The 17,489-nt window shown below is 44.9% G+C and overlaps 1 protein-coding gene across 1 annotated transcript in view; it reads left to right on the forward strand.

The window, feature by feature from the left end:
- Positions 1-17,489, forward strand: part of RNF185 (ring finger protein 185) — a 25,281-nt gene that overhangs the window by 326 nt on the left and 7,466 nt on the right. Inside the window, exons 2-7 of the mRNA XM_019506820.1 lie at positions 7,954-8,185; positions 9,390-9,408; positions 10,143-10,255; positions 10,818-10,872; positions 13,105-13,222; positions 17,078-17,486. Of these exons, the coding sequence (XP_019362365.1) occupies positions 8,004-8,185; positions 9,390-9,408; positions 10,143-10,255; positions 10,818-10,872; positions 13,105-13,222; positions 17,078-17,175 (585 nt within the window). The 5' untranslated portion in view covers positions 7,954-8,003 and the 3' untranslated portion in view covers positions 17,176-17,486. The remainder of the gene's footprint in view (positions 1-7,953; positions 8,186-9,389; positions 9,409-10,142; positions 10,256-10,817; positions 10,873-13,104; positions 13,223-17,077; positions 17,487-17,489) is intronic.

Genomic DNA, 17,489 nt, shown 5'->3' on the forward strand with positions numbered 1-17,489 from the left:
CTCGGCGGGGCTGGGACGTGGCGCTCCGCCCTGCCCGCTCGCGGGGCAGCTCTGAGGGGGGCAGCGGGGCCGGGGGTCCCCAGGGCCAACTGCATCGGCAGCGAATTGAGCCCCTGGGGGCAAAAGATCCCGTAGGCAACTGAATGGGGTTTGCTCTTGTACGTGCTTAGCTCCGATGTAGGATTGCCGGGCGTAAGAGCCCGGAGCAGCTGGGGGCCTCCTCGGGGCCCAGCCAGGCGGGTCTGGCAGGAAGGGGCCCCCGGGCGCTGTCCTGTCCCTTGTCACTTCCTGCCCCTGGGCCGGTGCATCAGGTACTGTCCGGTGTGCTGGGCGCATCTGGGTCCCATGTTTTGAACCTGTGATCTTCCTCCCTTCCCTGTTTTCTTTTTTGTTTTCTCCCAAGAAATTAATTGTTACTTTCTCAGGGGCTTCCCTTTTTAAGGGAGGTGTATGGTTTTTCTTGGTGGGCAATGGCTCATAGTCCCTTGAAAACAGCAAATAGGCCTGTCCCTTGTTGGTTCATGCCTCCGGGCAGAATTTCACTGGGAAGTGTCCACTGGCTTCTTGGACTCATTTGAGGGTCGTTGGGCACTGGCTGGTTTGCCCTGCTCACTGTCCCACCTTGGCACACTTGTACTGAGCAATGATCTCACTCCTATCCCGTTTTCTCTTCAGCTATACCCCCAAATGACTTGACCTATACCCAGTAGCCTTCCCTAATAACAGGGAGGGGCTAACCACTGTGCCGTGGGTGTTCAGTCCACATAAGCCCTATGTGTCATGGGGCTGGTATAGCCAGGTTATCTTCTGGGATCGTTCAGCCGTTTCCTGATCTGCACAAAAGAAACTAAACACTTCTTTATTGTGTTTAGAAATGTCAAGCAAAATCTCCTTGATCAGCCTATAGAGATCCTTACACATCATCCACATCATATCCCTAAAGAATGTTTGCTTTTAGCAAGTTCATTGCTTCATGCTCTACTGCCAGGAAAAAGTCTGGGTTATGTTATCAAACTGGTTAAAGCAGTTTTGCTTTATTTCTTGGATGTGCCCAGGTAAAAACAAAAAACAAAGCAAGTAAGCAAGAGTGCTTTTGGATATGTGTTGTGCCAAGTTCTGTCTGAATTTATTCTCTTTTGGATGGAAGGCAAAGAGGATAAAATGTGATTTCGTTATTTCCATCTCTTCAGTTTATTTTCTGATGGGTTGTAGTTCATATGGTTTCACTGTACATTTTTATCCTGACAAAAAACATTGCATTTGTGAAGCACCTTTAATTTCAGTGGATCCCAAAGCACCCTTTAAATGTAGGCCTCCAACTTCTGTCAGGATCTTGAGCATAGGTTTATGAAGAAATTAAATAAGGTTGTGTATTGGTTCATGGATCCAGGCTGGGATAGTACTTTAAACTAAAATGCAAACTGTCTGCAAGAACCACTGATTGAATAACTGAAACATGTATAGGACAGAGCAACATACAAACACAGGAATCAGGAATGTCTGTCTAAAGAGCAAGTTGAAGCATAACCTGTTTGTTAAGGGACAGGGGATGGATGAAGAGAAACAAGTAGATAAATGTGTTTAATAATTAACAGTTGGATTGCCTCAGTTGTGTACATGTCATGAATATCATAAAATGAACATCAAGGAATAAACTCAGTGCTGTAGCAAGGTGGGGTGACTGCCCCGGGCACCAAAATGAAGGGGCGCCAAGAGGCACTGCCCAGCCGGGGTGGGGTGCAGGATAGAGCTGCAAGCAGCTCGTCTGGGGAGGCGCAGGGATGGGAGGAGGACAGCTCCCGCCACTGCGTGCACTCCCAGGCAAGCATAGAGGGGGACGCGTGCTCCCCAGATCTGTGTGGGGCAAGGGTGGGCTGCTGCTGCAGGCTTTGCCCCAGGCACCAGACCTTGTTGCTACAGCACTGAATAAACTTATAGTTTTTTTGTGGGGCAAAAATGTGATTTCTGACCACATGTTTATCACACTTAAAGTTCAGGGAACTCATTTTATTTTTCATATTGGTGTTTTGTTGTTTGTGTGGGGAACGCTCTACAAACATTAGTCTAAAAATAAAGGTTTCTTGATGCTTTTACTGTTAAAGACAACTTTTTGAAATTTCAATTGCTGTGTTAGTACATGAGAAAGTGATCAAACTTAGTTTCATTGCATGAGTGATCACACTTAGTTTCATTGCTCAAGTTGAGGGGGATTCAGAAACTAAATAAAACAGAATTTGTAGTGAAAAGGAAACTTGATTTAAAAATTCCTTCAGTTTATAATAAACTCAGATATAACAAAGTGCGACTCATTAGAAGTTTTGTATTCATTTTGCTAAACAGAATTGTTAACTTGACAGCATCCCTTTCAATTTCATATTTCATGTACATAGCAACAAGAAGTATAAAATAGGGCTGTCAATCACACTTAATGGGTGCGATTAATGAGTTAATCGGTTCCTGCATTTTTTTTTGTATTGTGCACATGGTTTTGGAGCCTGCTTCTGGGCTCCGCTTCTCCAACTCTGGGCTGCCTAGCAGGGCAGTGGTGGCAGCACAGAGGACCGCAGGGCAGTCCAGGTGGCTGCAGCGCGTAGGGTGTGGGGGGAGGTGCACAGACAGATGCATACGAGCAGCCGCAGCCTGCATGCTGTGTGTACAGCAGTGCAGTTCTGTTGAGGGGGAGAGGCAGGGGGAGAAGGAAGGGGGGTGTGTGTGGCAGATGGAGTACCCCACTGAGGGAGGGGGTGGGATAGGAGCTGGGGTGAATGGGGTCCCATTGCCAGGGTGGGTTGTGGGCCAGAGCCACAAGAGGCTTATCCAGGGGCTCAGGGGGGCTTGGCTCCCTGCCACTGCACGCAACCGTGTGGGGGCATAGGGGGCATGTTCCCCCTGATTTGTGCGTGGGGCAGAGGCAGGGTGCCTGCTGTGGGCTGGGGCTCTGCACTCTGCTGCTTTTGCCTAGGGAGCTGCATGCTGGCCACATGTCCCCTGCCCTCCCAGCCGTGGGATGCACAACGTGGCATACTGCAGCTCCTGGGGCAAAGGCAAAAGGGCAGAGAGCCCCAATCTGCAGCGGCAGCTTGCCTCTGTCCCGTGCACAAATTGTGGGGGAGTGTGGCCCCCAGGCCTCCCCTAGGGGTACACGCAGTGGCAGGGAGACATGCCCCCTGGCACCCCTAGACAAGCCTCTTGAGGCTCTGTCCCATGACCTGCCCTGGACCTAGGGCCCCCTTCACCCCAACTCTGCCCCACGCACAAATCAGGGGGCACATGCCCCCTGTGTCTCCCCCACGGTTGTGTGCAGTGGCAGGGAGCCCCTCACCATAGAGGCCTTGATTGCCTCTCCCCCTCCACACAGCCTCCAGGTGCTGTGCATGTGTCTGTGCGTCTACCCCTCACTCCCAAGCCATAGCCCTCCTAGCCCTACTGCTGCCCCTTACTCCTGCCCCACAGTACCCTGCATCCTGCCAAGGCATGCAGGGATCCCCCCTCAGGCTCCAAGCCCCACACACACCCACAGCCCCCCACACCTTACCCCACATGCACCCCTAACCATACAAAGTCCTGCATACTTTTGCATAATTTTGAGGTTTTTTGCACATCATTTTAGTTTTTAGCTGTGTGATTAAAATCACGATTAATTGCAATTAGTTTTTTTTTTAATCGTGCAACTAATCGCAATCACATTTTTTAATTGTTTGACAGCCCTAGTATAAAATACGTTGTGTTGGCATCTAGTCAGTGACATACATCCCAGTTGGAAAGCATTTATGTTTAATGCTTTTGAAAAAAGTAACGTTCTGATACTGCTATAATTATATATCTTGAAAATATCATTTTTAATTTAAGTGGTATTATCTTCTCTTTCTCACATGCTGAATTATTTTTCATCTGCTCTTTCCATCAAAGTTTTTGCATGCTCTAAATTAGAAATGTTGTTCTTTTCTGCAGGGTTCCTCCTCATTTTTTCAGAGGCCTTTATATATGTACCTTGGGCAAACTTGTAAGTTTTGATTCCTATTAAGTTCAAATGCTTGGCTGCTTTTAGTGATAGTTTCATTATGCCAGCATCTCTTTGGTGCAATATTTGTTGCCCTGCATCTTTAGAATATATTTCCTGTATAATTTGGTGGTGTTGCCTCCCACCATTTGCTGATTGGCAGGGCTCAGGTAATACTCAACAATATCCCATGTTATTATTTCTTCCTCAGTCTAAGACCATCTGTTGCTCTCAACTGCCATAGAACTTCAGGTGCCAGTGGGCTGCTTCGCAAAGGTCCTGCTTCCCCTCCAGTGCTGTTCTTGTTCAGTCAGACTGGCTCCAGAAAAGTCTGGATAACCTAAAGGGATGCATGTTGTAAACATTCATATACATCCTCTGTTTTGTTTCCCCTTCCCATTATTTAAGGTTGCCTGCTTGGAAACAGGTCTTTTTGTTTCTTAGCAGTTAAACAGCAGGAACAGGAGCAGATGATTTCCCATGTGAAGTAGGAATCTTTAAGGGACTCAGTCATTTCCACGGCACAGAGGATTGTGACTTCAAATTAGGGGATAAGCAAAAGGAATAGGTGGATACCTGAGAAACAAAAATCTTGTTTCCATGGAAATGTCTCGATGATAAAACAAGAAAAAAAATGGAAATCCTGTGAAATTTTTTTCCATGAAGTCATAACTAATACTTTCTTTTTTTTTTTTGTTTCTTTAATGCTCCTGACGTGAGGTGGGATTTGAAGAATAGGTCTAAACAGTGGACTTGGCAAACTTGCATTAGCAATTGCATACGCTGCACTCTTCTTCACAACTTTTTGTTTGCTAAAACCTGGAAGTGATCTGGTGTGGGGTGTATCTGGGGGTGCATCTGGTGTGCTTAATCTATTTCTTTCATCTGAACCCTGAATCAGACACAGAATGGACCTGTCTGCTGTCTGCTTGAAGTTTCATCGTGCAGGCTGAAGTGGTTGCAGCTGTCTTAGAACTTGTTTGAACAAAATCTCTTTCCATCCTTGGTTTGGGAGGTCTTGCAGATCGAAGCCATAGGAATCAAGTTGTTACGTGCTTTCTATGCTCTGGCTATCGTATCGGGTCTCATGTGCATTTGAAATGTAGAAGAGTCTATTACAAACTAGGTTAGATTAAAAAAGACTGTATGTCCCAGTGACAGACAACAGACAAATGTGGGAAAGAGACTGACTTGCAAAGTGTAGAATCATAAGCATCCTTGTTTTTTGTCATGTAGAATCATAAGCATGCTTGGTTTTGTTAATTTTAAACTGATTAATTGCTATGCACTCATCCAAGCCAAAGGAAGGTAGTTAGGAGAAACCTGAAGAGGGTTCAGATTTTGGATCAGGAAGACCTAAGAGAAGCATGAGAAGAAGAGATGAAGAGAAACTGATATGGTTCAATTTAGGGCTCATACAAGGTGACAGTAGATGCTGGCAAGGACCAGAACTATGCATACTGTTTTTTAAATCTACTTTATCTTATATAACTAAATTTGCTTTATGAAAAGGATGAAAGCCAGGAGGGAGGTCCTTATCTGAAAATTATGTTCTTGGTTCTTCATGTTCCCCAAACTCTTCCTCCAGAATATTAAGTGAAATTGCAAGACAGTTCTGTATAAACTGTAAACCTGATTGGTTTAGTTCATATCTTTTTATTCTAGGTATTACATAGGACTTTCACTACTGTCTTTCATCTTTAGTGATTGACTTTTTCATTCAATTATATCTAGTCCTATTGGCTTCTGCTTCATTCGTCATAGCGCTTTGATTTGTGATTTTTTTTCTAGTCATTGGATATTAAGGATTCAAGGATTTATCTGAGGTTAGTGTCTATGGAGACTAGTTATTTAGATAGTGGGGTATTTATAAATATCCAGGTTTCAGCATCCAGCAGTGAGACTGCCTTTGCTTTGGTATTGAACTCTATAAATGTAATCTGTTTTTCCAGGCTGCCTAAAGGGTTACATAGGTATGTCTTGTTTTTGCTTTTCTGTCTTTACTATCTTGGTCTGTTTTATCTGTTTTACTTGGGATACTCCCAAGATAAGTGGCATGTCAAATGCCTGCGTAAAGAATTGTTATTGTTGGTTTTTGCTGTGTTGTGACCCATGTTAGTTTTATTCACTGTTAATTTTTTTTAGTCTCACTAACAGTGCGTACATCTGGAGGTGATACCTCTGTCCTGTAACATTAATTTATAGTTGGTCATTTAGTGTATCTTGCTGAGAGAGTTAATATTTAATTGTGCAAAATATTCTGATAAAAGGATGCGTGAGAATGCTGAAAACTGTCTTTAATTTGTTGTTTGGATGTTGGTTGCGTTTCCATCTATCTTAAGCTCAAGTGTGCTTTTTATTTTATATAAGCACAGCAAGCTGCTTTGCTGATGAGATTAAACAAAACTGGTTTGAGAAATGCTAAGAGTCAGCAGTGCTGAGAGGCAGTGTCCATTAAGGCACTGAAGCTGCGAACACTGAGCTGCTCTTCTGGGACACAATGGAAAATGATGTAACTGAGTGAAAAAGATCTGTAGAAAAAATCTCTTTCCTCACTTGCTCTCTTCTGGTGTCATTGATGCAATACTTTCGTTGGTCTTAAGCATGATGTTCCTTGGTCCAGCAGTGGGATTGTTATTGTATGAAAAGATCTGTCTGTGATAGCGGGTAGGGAGACTGTGGTCTTGTTCTGCAGCTTTGTGGTTCTGCTTCAGCGTTGCTACAAGGGCAGGAAGCCAAGGTGGTTTTTAGTGCTCCAGTGGTAAGTTTTGCAAAGTCAGTAGTTCATGAAAGATTCTGAATGCCTGAGTGCTTCAGTGCTGTTCACTTGTGAGAGATTTGGGTAGTCAGTTCTTCTTTCTTTGCGCATGTTTATTGAGGCGGTTAGAGCATGTTCAGCAATGTGGGATCAGAGTTTTATATTTTCTTATGGATGGTGCAGTGGACTAAGATTTACATTTTTCTGTCTTGATTAGTTATAGCAGATTCAGCTAGCATAGCAACTCTTCTTGGTGCTTTGGATTAAAAAACCAGGCTGGACTTCCGGTATTTTTCTGACACAGCAAAGACTGTGTCTTTTCTATCCTGAAATGTAAATGCTTCATACACATAGGGTCATAGGACTTTCTAGGTGATTTGGATTTTCCATGATTTTTAAATGAAGTTCAGGTTCCTTGTTACTGTTTTAGTAAAAGGAAATAGGAGAATGATGGCTTCTGAGTAGAAAGACATGGCTTATTAACATCAGCTGGAAACTTGTGAACTGCTTTCCTAGGAAGTTTAGTCCTTAGTGCCTTAACTGCTAGAAATGTTCCCTGATCACTCCCACCTCCTGCCATGGCAGCAATGAGAGGTTCACTGCTCTGTCCACCTTCTGTTTCCATATTCCTGGTGATTTGAGCTAATGGACAGCTCTGAACTTAACATTTCTTTGTTTTAATGAGTGACCAGTTGATTCAAGCTGAGGTTTCTTAGTTCATTTTTCTTGTAAACTTCACTGAAGGCGAGAAAAGACTGGTAACTTGCTCTTCTGACCTGTTTCTTTATTAAACCATTTTTTGCGGGCTGTAACAGACAATTGCGTCTCACGTCAAAGTTTTGGAAAGTTCTCAAAATTTCTGAAGTTCTTGACATGTATTTGTTGTGCCACTATCATTATATGGTGTTTTCTAGAAAGTGGGTGCAGGAGATCTGTTTTCATTTTCACCATAGGGTCTCATCAGTCAGTGCATCCAGGACTTTGAAATATAGGTCACATCAGCAGCCAATGTACCACAGACATTCCAAGCCAATTCACTTCTAAAAAAAGACCCCATTGAGGGAATCAACCTTAGGATCTGTATAGTCCTGTGGGAAGTCACCTTAATATTTTTTCTTCCTTCCAGTCTGGAACAGGACAAGAATGAGACAGCATGATGCAAATGGAACTTTTCTTTCTTTCTGTCCTCTGGTAGGATTCCAGTTGGAAGATTTTCTTGACTTTGGATCTGGTTAACTCCTGAGAATGGCAAGTAAAGGGCCCACAGCTTCCACATCCACTGAGAACTCCAGTACTGGAGGCACGAGTGGCAGCAGCAGTAGTAATGGTGCTGGGGACAATACTAACCAGGACAGCACTTTTGAATGCAACATCTGTTTAGACACTGCCAAGGATGCAGTTATTAGCCTGTGTGGACACCTCTTCTGGTAAGTATTCAGCTCTTGTAAGACTAGGCAAGAGTAAACTCATTTTTAATCATCCAGAAGTCTAACATATAGCAAGACCAAACATGAAATGAGAGTCTTGCACTGGCATCATAATGTGAATGAGACTACAACTTTGAATTGTCATCAACAGAAACTTGCTACTTTGCCATTCAGTCCTCAAATATATTTTTGTTTTATATATGCAGTTATTTTAACTTGGTGATAATCTCCTTATGTTTTGTTTTGTGCTATCCCTGGAGATTATCGTGTTAAAATGGAATTGTTCAGCCCTGATTGATATGCTTTTCTAAATTGTATTATTCTCATTTCTGTTTTGTAGTCTGGCATAGACATGCTGGTTGAGGCTATATTTTTTCCCTAATATACATATACTTGGGTCTATTTTGCATCTTGTCCTTGATTCTGTTTGGAATTATATACTTTGAATTTTAAACTCCCAGGCAGATTCCATGGTCATCAGAGGTTTCCCTTGTCTGCTAGATCCGGCAAAAACATTGTATAGAGACTGCTGTTTAGAGCAGCTGATTGCATCTTGATTGGCCATCTTATCTTATGGCCTATTTTGTTTGGCTTTGACTCTTTCTTTTAAAGTTGGCACAAGAACTTAGATTTAAGTAAAGACTCCTATTAGGGAGAAGTGCACACATTTGGAATTAACAGCATGCAACTAGTATGCTGTATTATAATGTAGATTTCTCCCCATTCCTACCCTCTGCCCCCATTATTTTACTCAAATGCCCTATCTCTGACTTGTAAACATCATATAATTGGCAACCTTTACTTGGGATACATTGTCATGAGATTGAAGAGGAGAATCTGTGTAGGAACCCTAAGAAGATGAATTCAAGTTCCTGCATATGCCTTCTGTACTAGTGTGTAAGGCTGCAGGACTCTTGGATGATGACATTATGAATAAGTAGAAATTACATCATGGCAACTTAGTGTCAAACTTTGTAATTTGGGTGGACCAGAGATCATCAGATTTTGATTACACTTATAAAAGTTATCCTAATGCAAGGTTATGGAACTGTCACTGCTGGATTCCAGCCTTCTGTTGTCTCTATGCTCTATGATCCTTGGTATAGTTTGTACATTTGCCAAATCTAGGTGTTAGTTATTGAATGCATTTTTTTTCCTCTCTCCCTTTCTATCCTGTGACCAATCATCTTGGGAATGCCAACAGTTGGCCTTGTTTACACCAGGTAAGACCAGTTTCCCTTTACCTTGTCTTTCATCAGCTCCTCTTACACAATAAACCCCTCAGGCTCCCCAGGGTATTTTGTCAGAAGCTGCAATACCCCCTTCTCTTCCCAAACATACTTCCTTCTTTTCAGGGCAACTAGATTGTGCTTGTAAATCTTCACCTGAAATAATTCATATTCTGCTCTTCTAGAGGAAGTTTTTAGATTAAAAAGACCTTCTTTCAGTGTTGTAATCACTTGAACATCTCAGTTCTGCTAGGCGAGTTTGTGTGAGAGACCTGTGTGTGGAAGGGAGGGACAGGGAAGTGTGTGGATAAAGGCTGGAGGCACTTCTGCTCTCACATGTACTGTCACACCCTTGCTTTAATTTTATAGAATCACAGAAACAAGAGCGAAGACCAGATCTATCAGATTTTCAGGCCAGTCCTGAGCCATGTCAGGGTTATTCCTATAGTATATGTATCAATGCTTTCTCCAGTGTATGTAGGAGTGTGAATTTCAGCAGATGCATCAAAACACTGCAATATACTAAACTAAAGCAAGTGTTCTTCACAGCTCAGTTGCTTTGGTGCTTCTAAGTAGACAGTCTGGCATTTGGCTTTCTGAATTAATTGTGGAATTCTCTTTAGCTGACTCTTGTGTAAACTACCTTACTGTGTACCTCTGTTAGAAACTCTTGTACATTGTTATTGTTCCATTGTTCTCCTGATGCCTGTTAATTTTTTCTTTTTCAGTGGTTAGAAACCAGGCCAAATAGGCAGGTGTGTCCAGTTTGTAAAGCAGGAATCAGTCGAGATAAAGTTATTCCGTTGTATGGCAGGGGAAGTACGGGACAACAGGATCCAAGGTAAGATACTTAAATTCAGCCTTTCCTTTGTGGAAACCATAAGTGTGAAAGTGAAACACTGTCAAATTATTGTATGTATGACATGTGAGATGGGATATGTTCAAAGCTGAGAGGAGGTGGCAGCTGCTGGATATGTGCTGGCCCTCTTAGGTCCTGGATTCCCACACCTTGTTTCCTGTTTAGCTGTGGCAATCCTATTTTAATTTAAATTGAACACTATTTAGTGGCCAAGATGATATATTATGCAGAAAATTATCTGACTAGAGCATCCAGTCAGCACACTGATGGGACTTACCACCATTCTCAATGTCTCTTTTTGTGAAGTTTTAAAAAGGATGTTGCTACACAGAAATACAGATTCTTTGTTTATAGATGTGGTGCTGGAGATTTAGGTAATTGGTGAGCTTGCTGGCTCCTACTTGTAAGTGTCTGCCCATATCTGTGCTGCAGCAATGCAGTGGTCCCTGAATATCTGTGAAAGGTAGGACAGTATTTGTTCTGTCCTATGAAAGCAAATGTTACACCAGATTTCACTGTACTTACCTGAATCTGTCTCCTCTAGAGAGAAAACTCCACCACGACCCCAGGGACAGAGACCTGAACCAGAGAACAGAGGGGTAGGTGAAACATAAGCTGAAATGGAAGGACTTGAGGTGGAGGGGGTTGGGGGTGTTGTGTATCTAAAAGCTGCTGTACAGATCCCAGTTTGTCCTCTATGTTGGCCATTGTAGGTCTCTTGGTGCCCAACATTATGTTATGGTTGCATCTGTTCCTCAGTATTCTAGAGCAATGGTGGCCAACATTTTGGCCTCACCGGGTGGGTGAGTAGTACTAGGTTGGTGCATGGGCCTGATCCAGTGTGTAGTGCTGACCCAAGTATGGCCTGATACTGTTGCACAGGGCTTGGGAATTTTGCAGCAGGGCAGTGGTTGAAGTATTACTTGCCACCATTGCTCTGCCACCAATTTTCTGGACTTGAGGGTAGCCCTGTGGGCTGGATCTTGCCCAAGGGCTGGGGCTTCAGCCCCATGTTCTGAAACAGAAGCTAACTTCAATCACACTTCACAGTTCAACTGCAGAGTGTAGCATTGCTGGAAATGCTGTTCTTTACCGTGAGATTATGCTCTGTAGACAAAATACATATTGCCTTGTTTTACAAAGTAGCCTTAAAAATCTCCTGTCTTGCCAAATGAGACCTGTCCTGAAAATGTACACCCATGCATGGAGTGTGTGTGCCATGCTGCAGTGGTTTCCACCTCTTCAGAATCCTTTTTATAAAATATCCTTGTACGTGCATATGTACACATCCCAGATATGGATATGTCAGATAGGTGCTGGTTTGGTGTGGGATGCAGTGGGCCCAGGCATGTAAATACAGAGCCTACTATTTATATTCATTGTATGGTAAACAGACATGTGGGAGCAGCTACCAGTTTAGACCACAATGTTTCCTAGCACAGTGAGAGGTGAGGTGAGTGTGACCTGATGAAACAATTGCATAGTTCCATGTAATTCAGGTTGGAACCCTCAGAGAACACTCATGTACCTCATTGCTTCAAACAAACAACCCTGCTGGGTATGATTAAGGAACATTTCTGCATTGAATAGATGGAAGCTCAGTTGTTCTCTCTCTCTGGAGAATTATGTTCTTATTAAATCAGCTGCTGTGTCTTGGTTGAACCTTTTAGCAGGTGCTGCCACTAGTTAGTGGAATCTGGCATTAAAGGCATTGCAGCAGTGGACCTGCCTTCCTGGTTTCAGGGACTGCCATGCAAGGGGAACTGCTGCAGCCTTCTTTTATAGGAACATAATGGCAAGGCACTTGAGAACAAAGTAAAGTGACTCTGTAATCAGCAAATTAAGGAATGAGTCTGGGTCTAAAAGTTACATCAGTGGGATCAGTTCTGTTCCATAATGTCTCCTAGCTGGAGGGTGAAAAACTAGACTATTGTTCAGATATTATACCATTCAGCTAATTCTAAGACAAAAAATTTAATGTGGTAGAGTAGTGAAGTTCAGGATGACCAAGTTCTCATGCAGTTATTACTTACTGTGGTAATCTTGCTAATATTTTATGTGTTGGATCCTAAGCAGAACATCACTTCAAGGACTGGGATGTTTCTTGATTCCCAAGTTTCATTTTTCTACTTGGCCGCACCCTGCAGTTTTTCTCTTACTCTGTGTGGTCAAATCAGTAATGCTGCATTATAGCTCTTACCTTCCTCCTCCTCCTTTACTGTTCTGGCTTCCTGCATCACATTAAGTTACATGCAACTAGCTTCTCAGTGTAGGGACTGAGGATGTTGGCTGTAAAGCTCTGTGTCTACCTATGGTTCTATATGCGTATACTTAATATTATTGAACTGAGAGTACACAAATACTGGGATCAAATAGTATTGAGTTATATTTCCATATTGTCTTTGTTTCAGATACATAGATATAGAAAATCAACCCAGAATTAAAGCTTTAAAAACCCAGCAGTGATATCCAGTGACATAAATGATGACATTGTCAGATAGCTAGTGTTTTTTAAGTTATGAGTTGGAAAAATAATTAGCATTGGGTCATCTGCAGGCTCAAAAATAAGCTGCACTTCCTATCATTCTCCCAAGCTGTTATGTTGTTATGCTGTGGTTTGTTACTGTGTGATGCTTTTCCTGAAGAGAAGGGAGCCCATGGAGCTGTTTGACAACATAGGCACAAATGATAAACTGTCCAGTAGTTTACTTCTCATTTAGCATAAGAAAGCCCAAAGCAGGAAAATACTTATCATGGATTGTACAGCTTATTCTGACTCGGAAGTTTAAATGACAGTTAATGGATTTTTTTTTTTTTTTCCTTTTCCGCAGGGATTTCAAGGCTTTGGGTTTGGGGATGGTGGCTTCCAGATGTCATTTGGAATTGGGGCATTTCCCTTTGGTATATTTGCCACAGCTTTCAACATAAATGATGGGCGGCCTCCTCCAGGTACTGTGCATTCCATCTTCTGGAAAAATCCACAGGAGAATAAACATTTACAGATTATTTGGTAACTTTTAAACACAGAACCTGTTAAAATAACAAGCTCTCCATGCTGAAGAATCAGCTAGTGTTGTAGAACGTTATCGGAAAATGCTGTTTTGAACATGTAGCCTTAGCTTGCTATCATTGAAAGAATGAATCACAAAGAGAGAACATTCTTTGTGCCTTTTTCTGTTCCATTATAATGCTTATGTTAGGAAAACATAGCCTTTTGTTTTTAAAAGGTGTTTTTCTAGGGGTTTTATGTTAGAGATAACATCTTGCTGAACTGTATTTTGCTGAAGGACCCTTTGGAGGTTTATACAGTCAGAGGGGGGATAGGTACAATACAGGTTCCTTTCCCTTGAGCAAGGAGGAAAGTCCCTTCAGTGAGAACTTTAATTCTAATTAGAGGTGCACTGATACATCAGTCCATATCATACTGGCACTGATAAAAGGCAAATTGACATTATCGGCAGTCGGCTTTTTTGGCTGATGTGGCTGATAAATGTTGCGTGCGTGGGCACAGCCACAGCATGCATACGGCTGGGAGCGCAGCCCGGCAGCTTGGAGACCAGTGTCCAGCTGGTAAGTCTGGGGGGAAGGGGCAGGGCAGGGAGCAGATCGAGGCCCCCATGGTGAGGGAAAAAATGGGGCTAGGGCAGGGGCAGGCACTGCCCAGCTGGGGTGTGGCAGAGTGTGGGACTGAGCCACGAGTGGCTCATCTGGGGAGCGCAGGGAGGGTGGGGGAGCTCCCACTGCTGCACACGCCCCTGGGGAGGCATGAAGGGCTGCTGCTGCGGGCTGGGGCCGGGTCTGGCTCTTCCTGGCAGGGGGCTGAGTCGGGGCTGCACTCAGGGCGGGTGGTGGCATTGGGAGTGGTGGCTACAAGGGGGCTGCAGCGAATTTTGTGGTGGCTGTAGGCCATCCGTAGCCGCCCCCACCTCCTAGTGCCACCACCCACCCCAAGGGCAGCCCTGGCCCAGCCCCCCACTGGGAAGAGGCTAGCACTGCTCCTGGCCCGAGCCTGCAGTGGCAACCCGCTGTTGCCCTGCACACAACTGGGGGGCACACTTAACCAGGGGGCATGTGCCCCCTATGCCTCCTCAGGGGGGTGTGCGCAGTGGTGGGAGCTGCTCACAAATCTGTCTTGCCCTGGCTGGGCAGCCCCTGCTCCATCCCCACTCCCTCCCTTACTATGTGGGCTTCAATCTGCCCTCCCTTTTCCTTCCCCCCTGCCCTCCCCTGCAACAAACTTATCAGCCAGATGCTGTTCTTCAAGCTTCTGGACTGCATATCAACAATTGGATTGGTATCAGGCGATTATGGCTCGTTATTCTTTGGCCCAGTACCTATGGCCAATTATTCTTTATCAGTGCACCCCTAATTCTAATACTCCTAAGAGTCCTTCTAGGAAGCCAAGGAAATTAAGACATGGATTTCTAACATTAAAACAGAGAGAAGGAGGATCAGATTTTGACAGGAGAAGAGTTCTTTGTTTAAAAAAGAGAGAGAGAGAGAGAGAGAGAGAGAGAGTGAGCCCCCCAAAACCTTGTTGTAGTGTTCCTATAACAGAAAGAAGCATATAGGACAGGAACGCTGCTTTCATTGCTTTGCAGTGTGCTCTCCTGATGATCACTTGTATGCTGCATGAAGTAGCTTTATTGTGAATTAATGTAACTGCTCTTAACTGAGTAAAACCAGTTAGGTTACTTTAATATAGTAGCCTCATTCTGAGGGATTACCAAACAGCCTGTAGACAGAAACTCCTATTTCTGCACTGTAATCAAAATGAGTCAACCTGTTTTGTGCCACACATCTAGTACCCAAGGTTTTCCTCAAATTGACTGCTCTATTAGGTTATGTTGCCTGATTCTGCTTCCTTACGTTACTTCATGGAAAAAGCATAAGTGGATTCTTGAGTTCATGAAAACACTGCCAAGATGTATGCCCCTAGTTAAATGAAGTTGCCTATTAGTTGTATTATACACTTGCATAAGGGTGTGATTAGAGTTAGGGAATGTGTAGATGTATGCTAGTTCAGGATAAATGATTGCCAGTCTTTTTTCCAACCCTGCTTTTTGTCTGCTGACATGATATAGTGCAGGGGTGTCCAACCTTTTTGATTGTGGGGCCAGAGCACAAACTTTTTATCACCCAGTGGGCCGGCGAGCCATATTCAGAGACCTCACAGGAAGTGGTATCACATCAGGAAGTGATGTCACATGACCTTTGACACCAATGAAGTTGGGCTGGGGTGGAGAGTAGGGTGCTGGCCAGGCTGGAGATGCTGCATGTGCTCTGGGTGCCCTGCTCTGACTCATGGCTCTGGCCCCATTATGGCACCTGCTGCTGTATCCTGGCTGTGTGCTGCTGGGCTAAGTCAAAGTCAGCATTGCAGCCCCATGTGGAGAGCCCAGTCTGGCCTGGCCACATCCTGTCCTAAGCAGAGAGGGGAGTGTGAGGCTGGGGCTGGCTGTCCCTGCCCAGCGAGGGACTCATGGCCAGGATGCAGCTGCAGATGTCAGGATGGGGACAGGGACAGGGCCAGAGGTGTGAGTCAGACAGAACCCATGCAGAGCCCCCAGTCTGGCCAGTGCCCCAGTCTGCAGCCCTGGCTGTGGTGAGAAAGGCACTGTGCTCCTGGCAGCTGTTCTGGCTCTGCTCACTGCCACACACTTCAGCATGCATGCATGTGTGTATGTGCACATATGTGTGCCCTCCCTTGTATCTCTCCATCCGGGATGTCCCGGTCTGAGGGACAAATGCAGCCTCTGGGCCGGGCTCTTCCTGCCTCCCGCCCAGCCTGGCTCCGGCAACCATGCATTTCGAAGCCCTGGCCTGGCCCCAAGGCACCCCCAGCTCTGTGCGGAAACTTACCGCTTGCCTCCGTCTGCCCCGGCCCCGAGGCGCCCCCAGCTTCGCGCGGGAACTTAGCTTGTGCATCCGTCCACCATGCATGTGGGCAGGGCGCGGGCTATGCTGCAGCTCCCCTGCCACGCACGGGGGAAAGGGGCGGAGCCAGAGAACAAGCTGCATGTGCTGTCCCCAGCTCGTCTAATCAGGCGCGGCTGGGGCAGCCCTGCGCCATGCAGCCCTTGGGGCAGTGGCAGCAGGACCTGGCTCACCAAGCCTGGCCCTGCGGGGGTAAGCAGCTCCCCTCCCCTCACTGCCGGCTGGGGCCCATGGGCCCGCCCTGCCTGCCTCACCTTGCTGCTGCCCCGCTGTGGCGGCGGCTCTGTGCTCCGCAGTGGTGGCAGTGCCTCGGGCCAGATAAAATGGCTTGGTGGGCCGCATATTGGACAAGCCTGATATAGTGGTTTCATTGGGATGCACACAGAATGTTGAGCTCACTCAGGTTTCCCACTCATTCTGTTGGCATAAAGGACATGCTTTAGCTTTGTGTCTGTCATCACTTGTTTGTTCAAAACTAATTTCTCCTTGTGAGGGGGGAAGAACTGAGGGGCAGGCTGAAAAACTATTCCATAGAATGGAAACACTTGGCTGAAACTTGCATCAGCGCTGTCCACAATAATACTCTGAACAGACTTACAGGGTGAGCTCTCCACTTCTGTAGGGTCATGTCAAGGCCTGTCGGCAGTCTTGATTTGTGAAGCTGATGCTCACTGGCTTTCCAGACTTCTGCTGAGATAAAGTCAGTCCAAGTGTGAGATTTCTTATACGAGGGAAACCTTGGTAGCATTAAATGATCAACTGGTAGGTTCTGTGCACCTCCATTAAAGGAGAGATTTGCTATATGTGGCCTGGACTGTACATTGAAGAAAAGGAAAGAACTGAATTGTTTTATTTCCTGTTTTCCAGCTGTTCCAGGGACTCCTCAATATGTGGATGAACAGTTCCTCTCCCGCCTCTTCCTGTTTGTGGCACTGGTGATAATGTTCTGGCTGTTGATTGCATAACTGTGCTCTGTATCTTGTGTATTCAGGGTCAGCAGAGCCTCTGAACCAGTTACAAACTGCCCCATCCCATTTTAAACCTCTTGGTGTCTGGTTCCATATCTAATCACGGGTTCCAGGGATCAATGGTGCCACAGTGCAATGAGGAATCTCACATTTTCCACCAGAGCCTTGGAATTAAATAACGGTTAAAAAACGTGTCTCAGCTCAGCCGTCTCATACAACAGGTATCCAGCTACAACCATGGGCCTAGCTTTAAGCATCACTTTGAAAAGAGTGCTGCTTTGAAACCCTGTGCCAATCAGCTAGGAGAGGTT

The sequence above is a fragment of the Gavialis gangeticus genome, unplaced genomic scaffold (assembly GCF_001723915.1).
Source record: "Gavialis gangeticus isolate Ggan-Ray unplaced genomic scaffold, GavGan_comp1, whole genome shotgun sequence".
NCBI classification, from domain to species: Eukaryota; Metazoa; Chordata; order Crocodylia; family Gavialidae; genus Gavialis; species Gavialis gangeticus.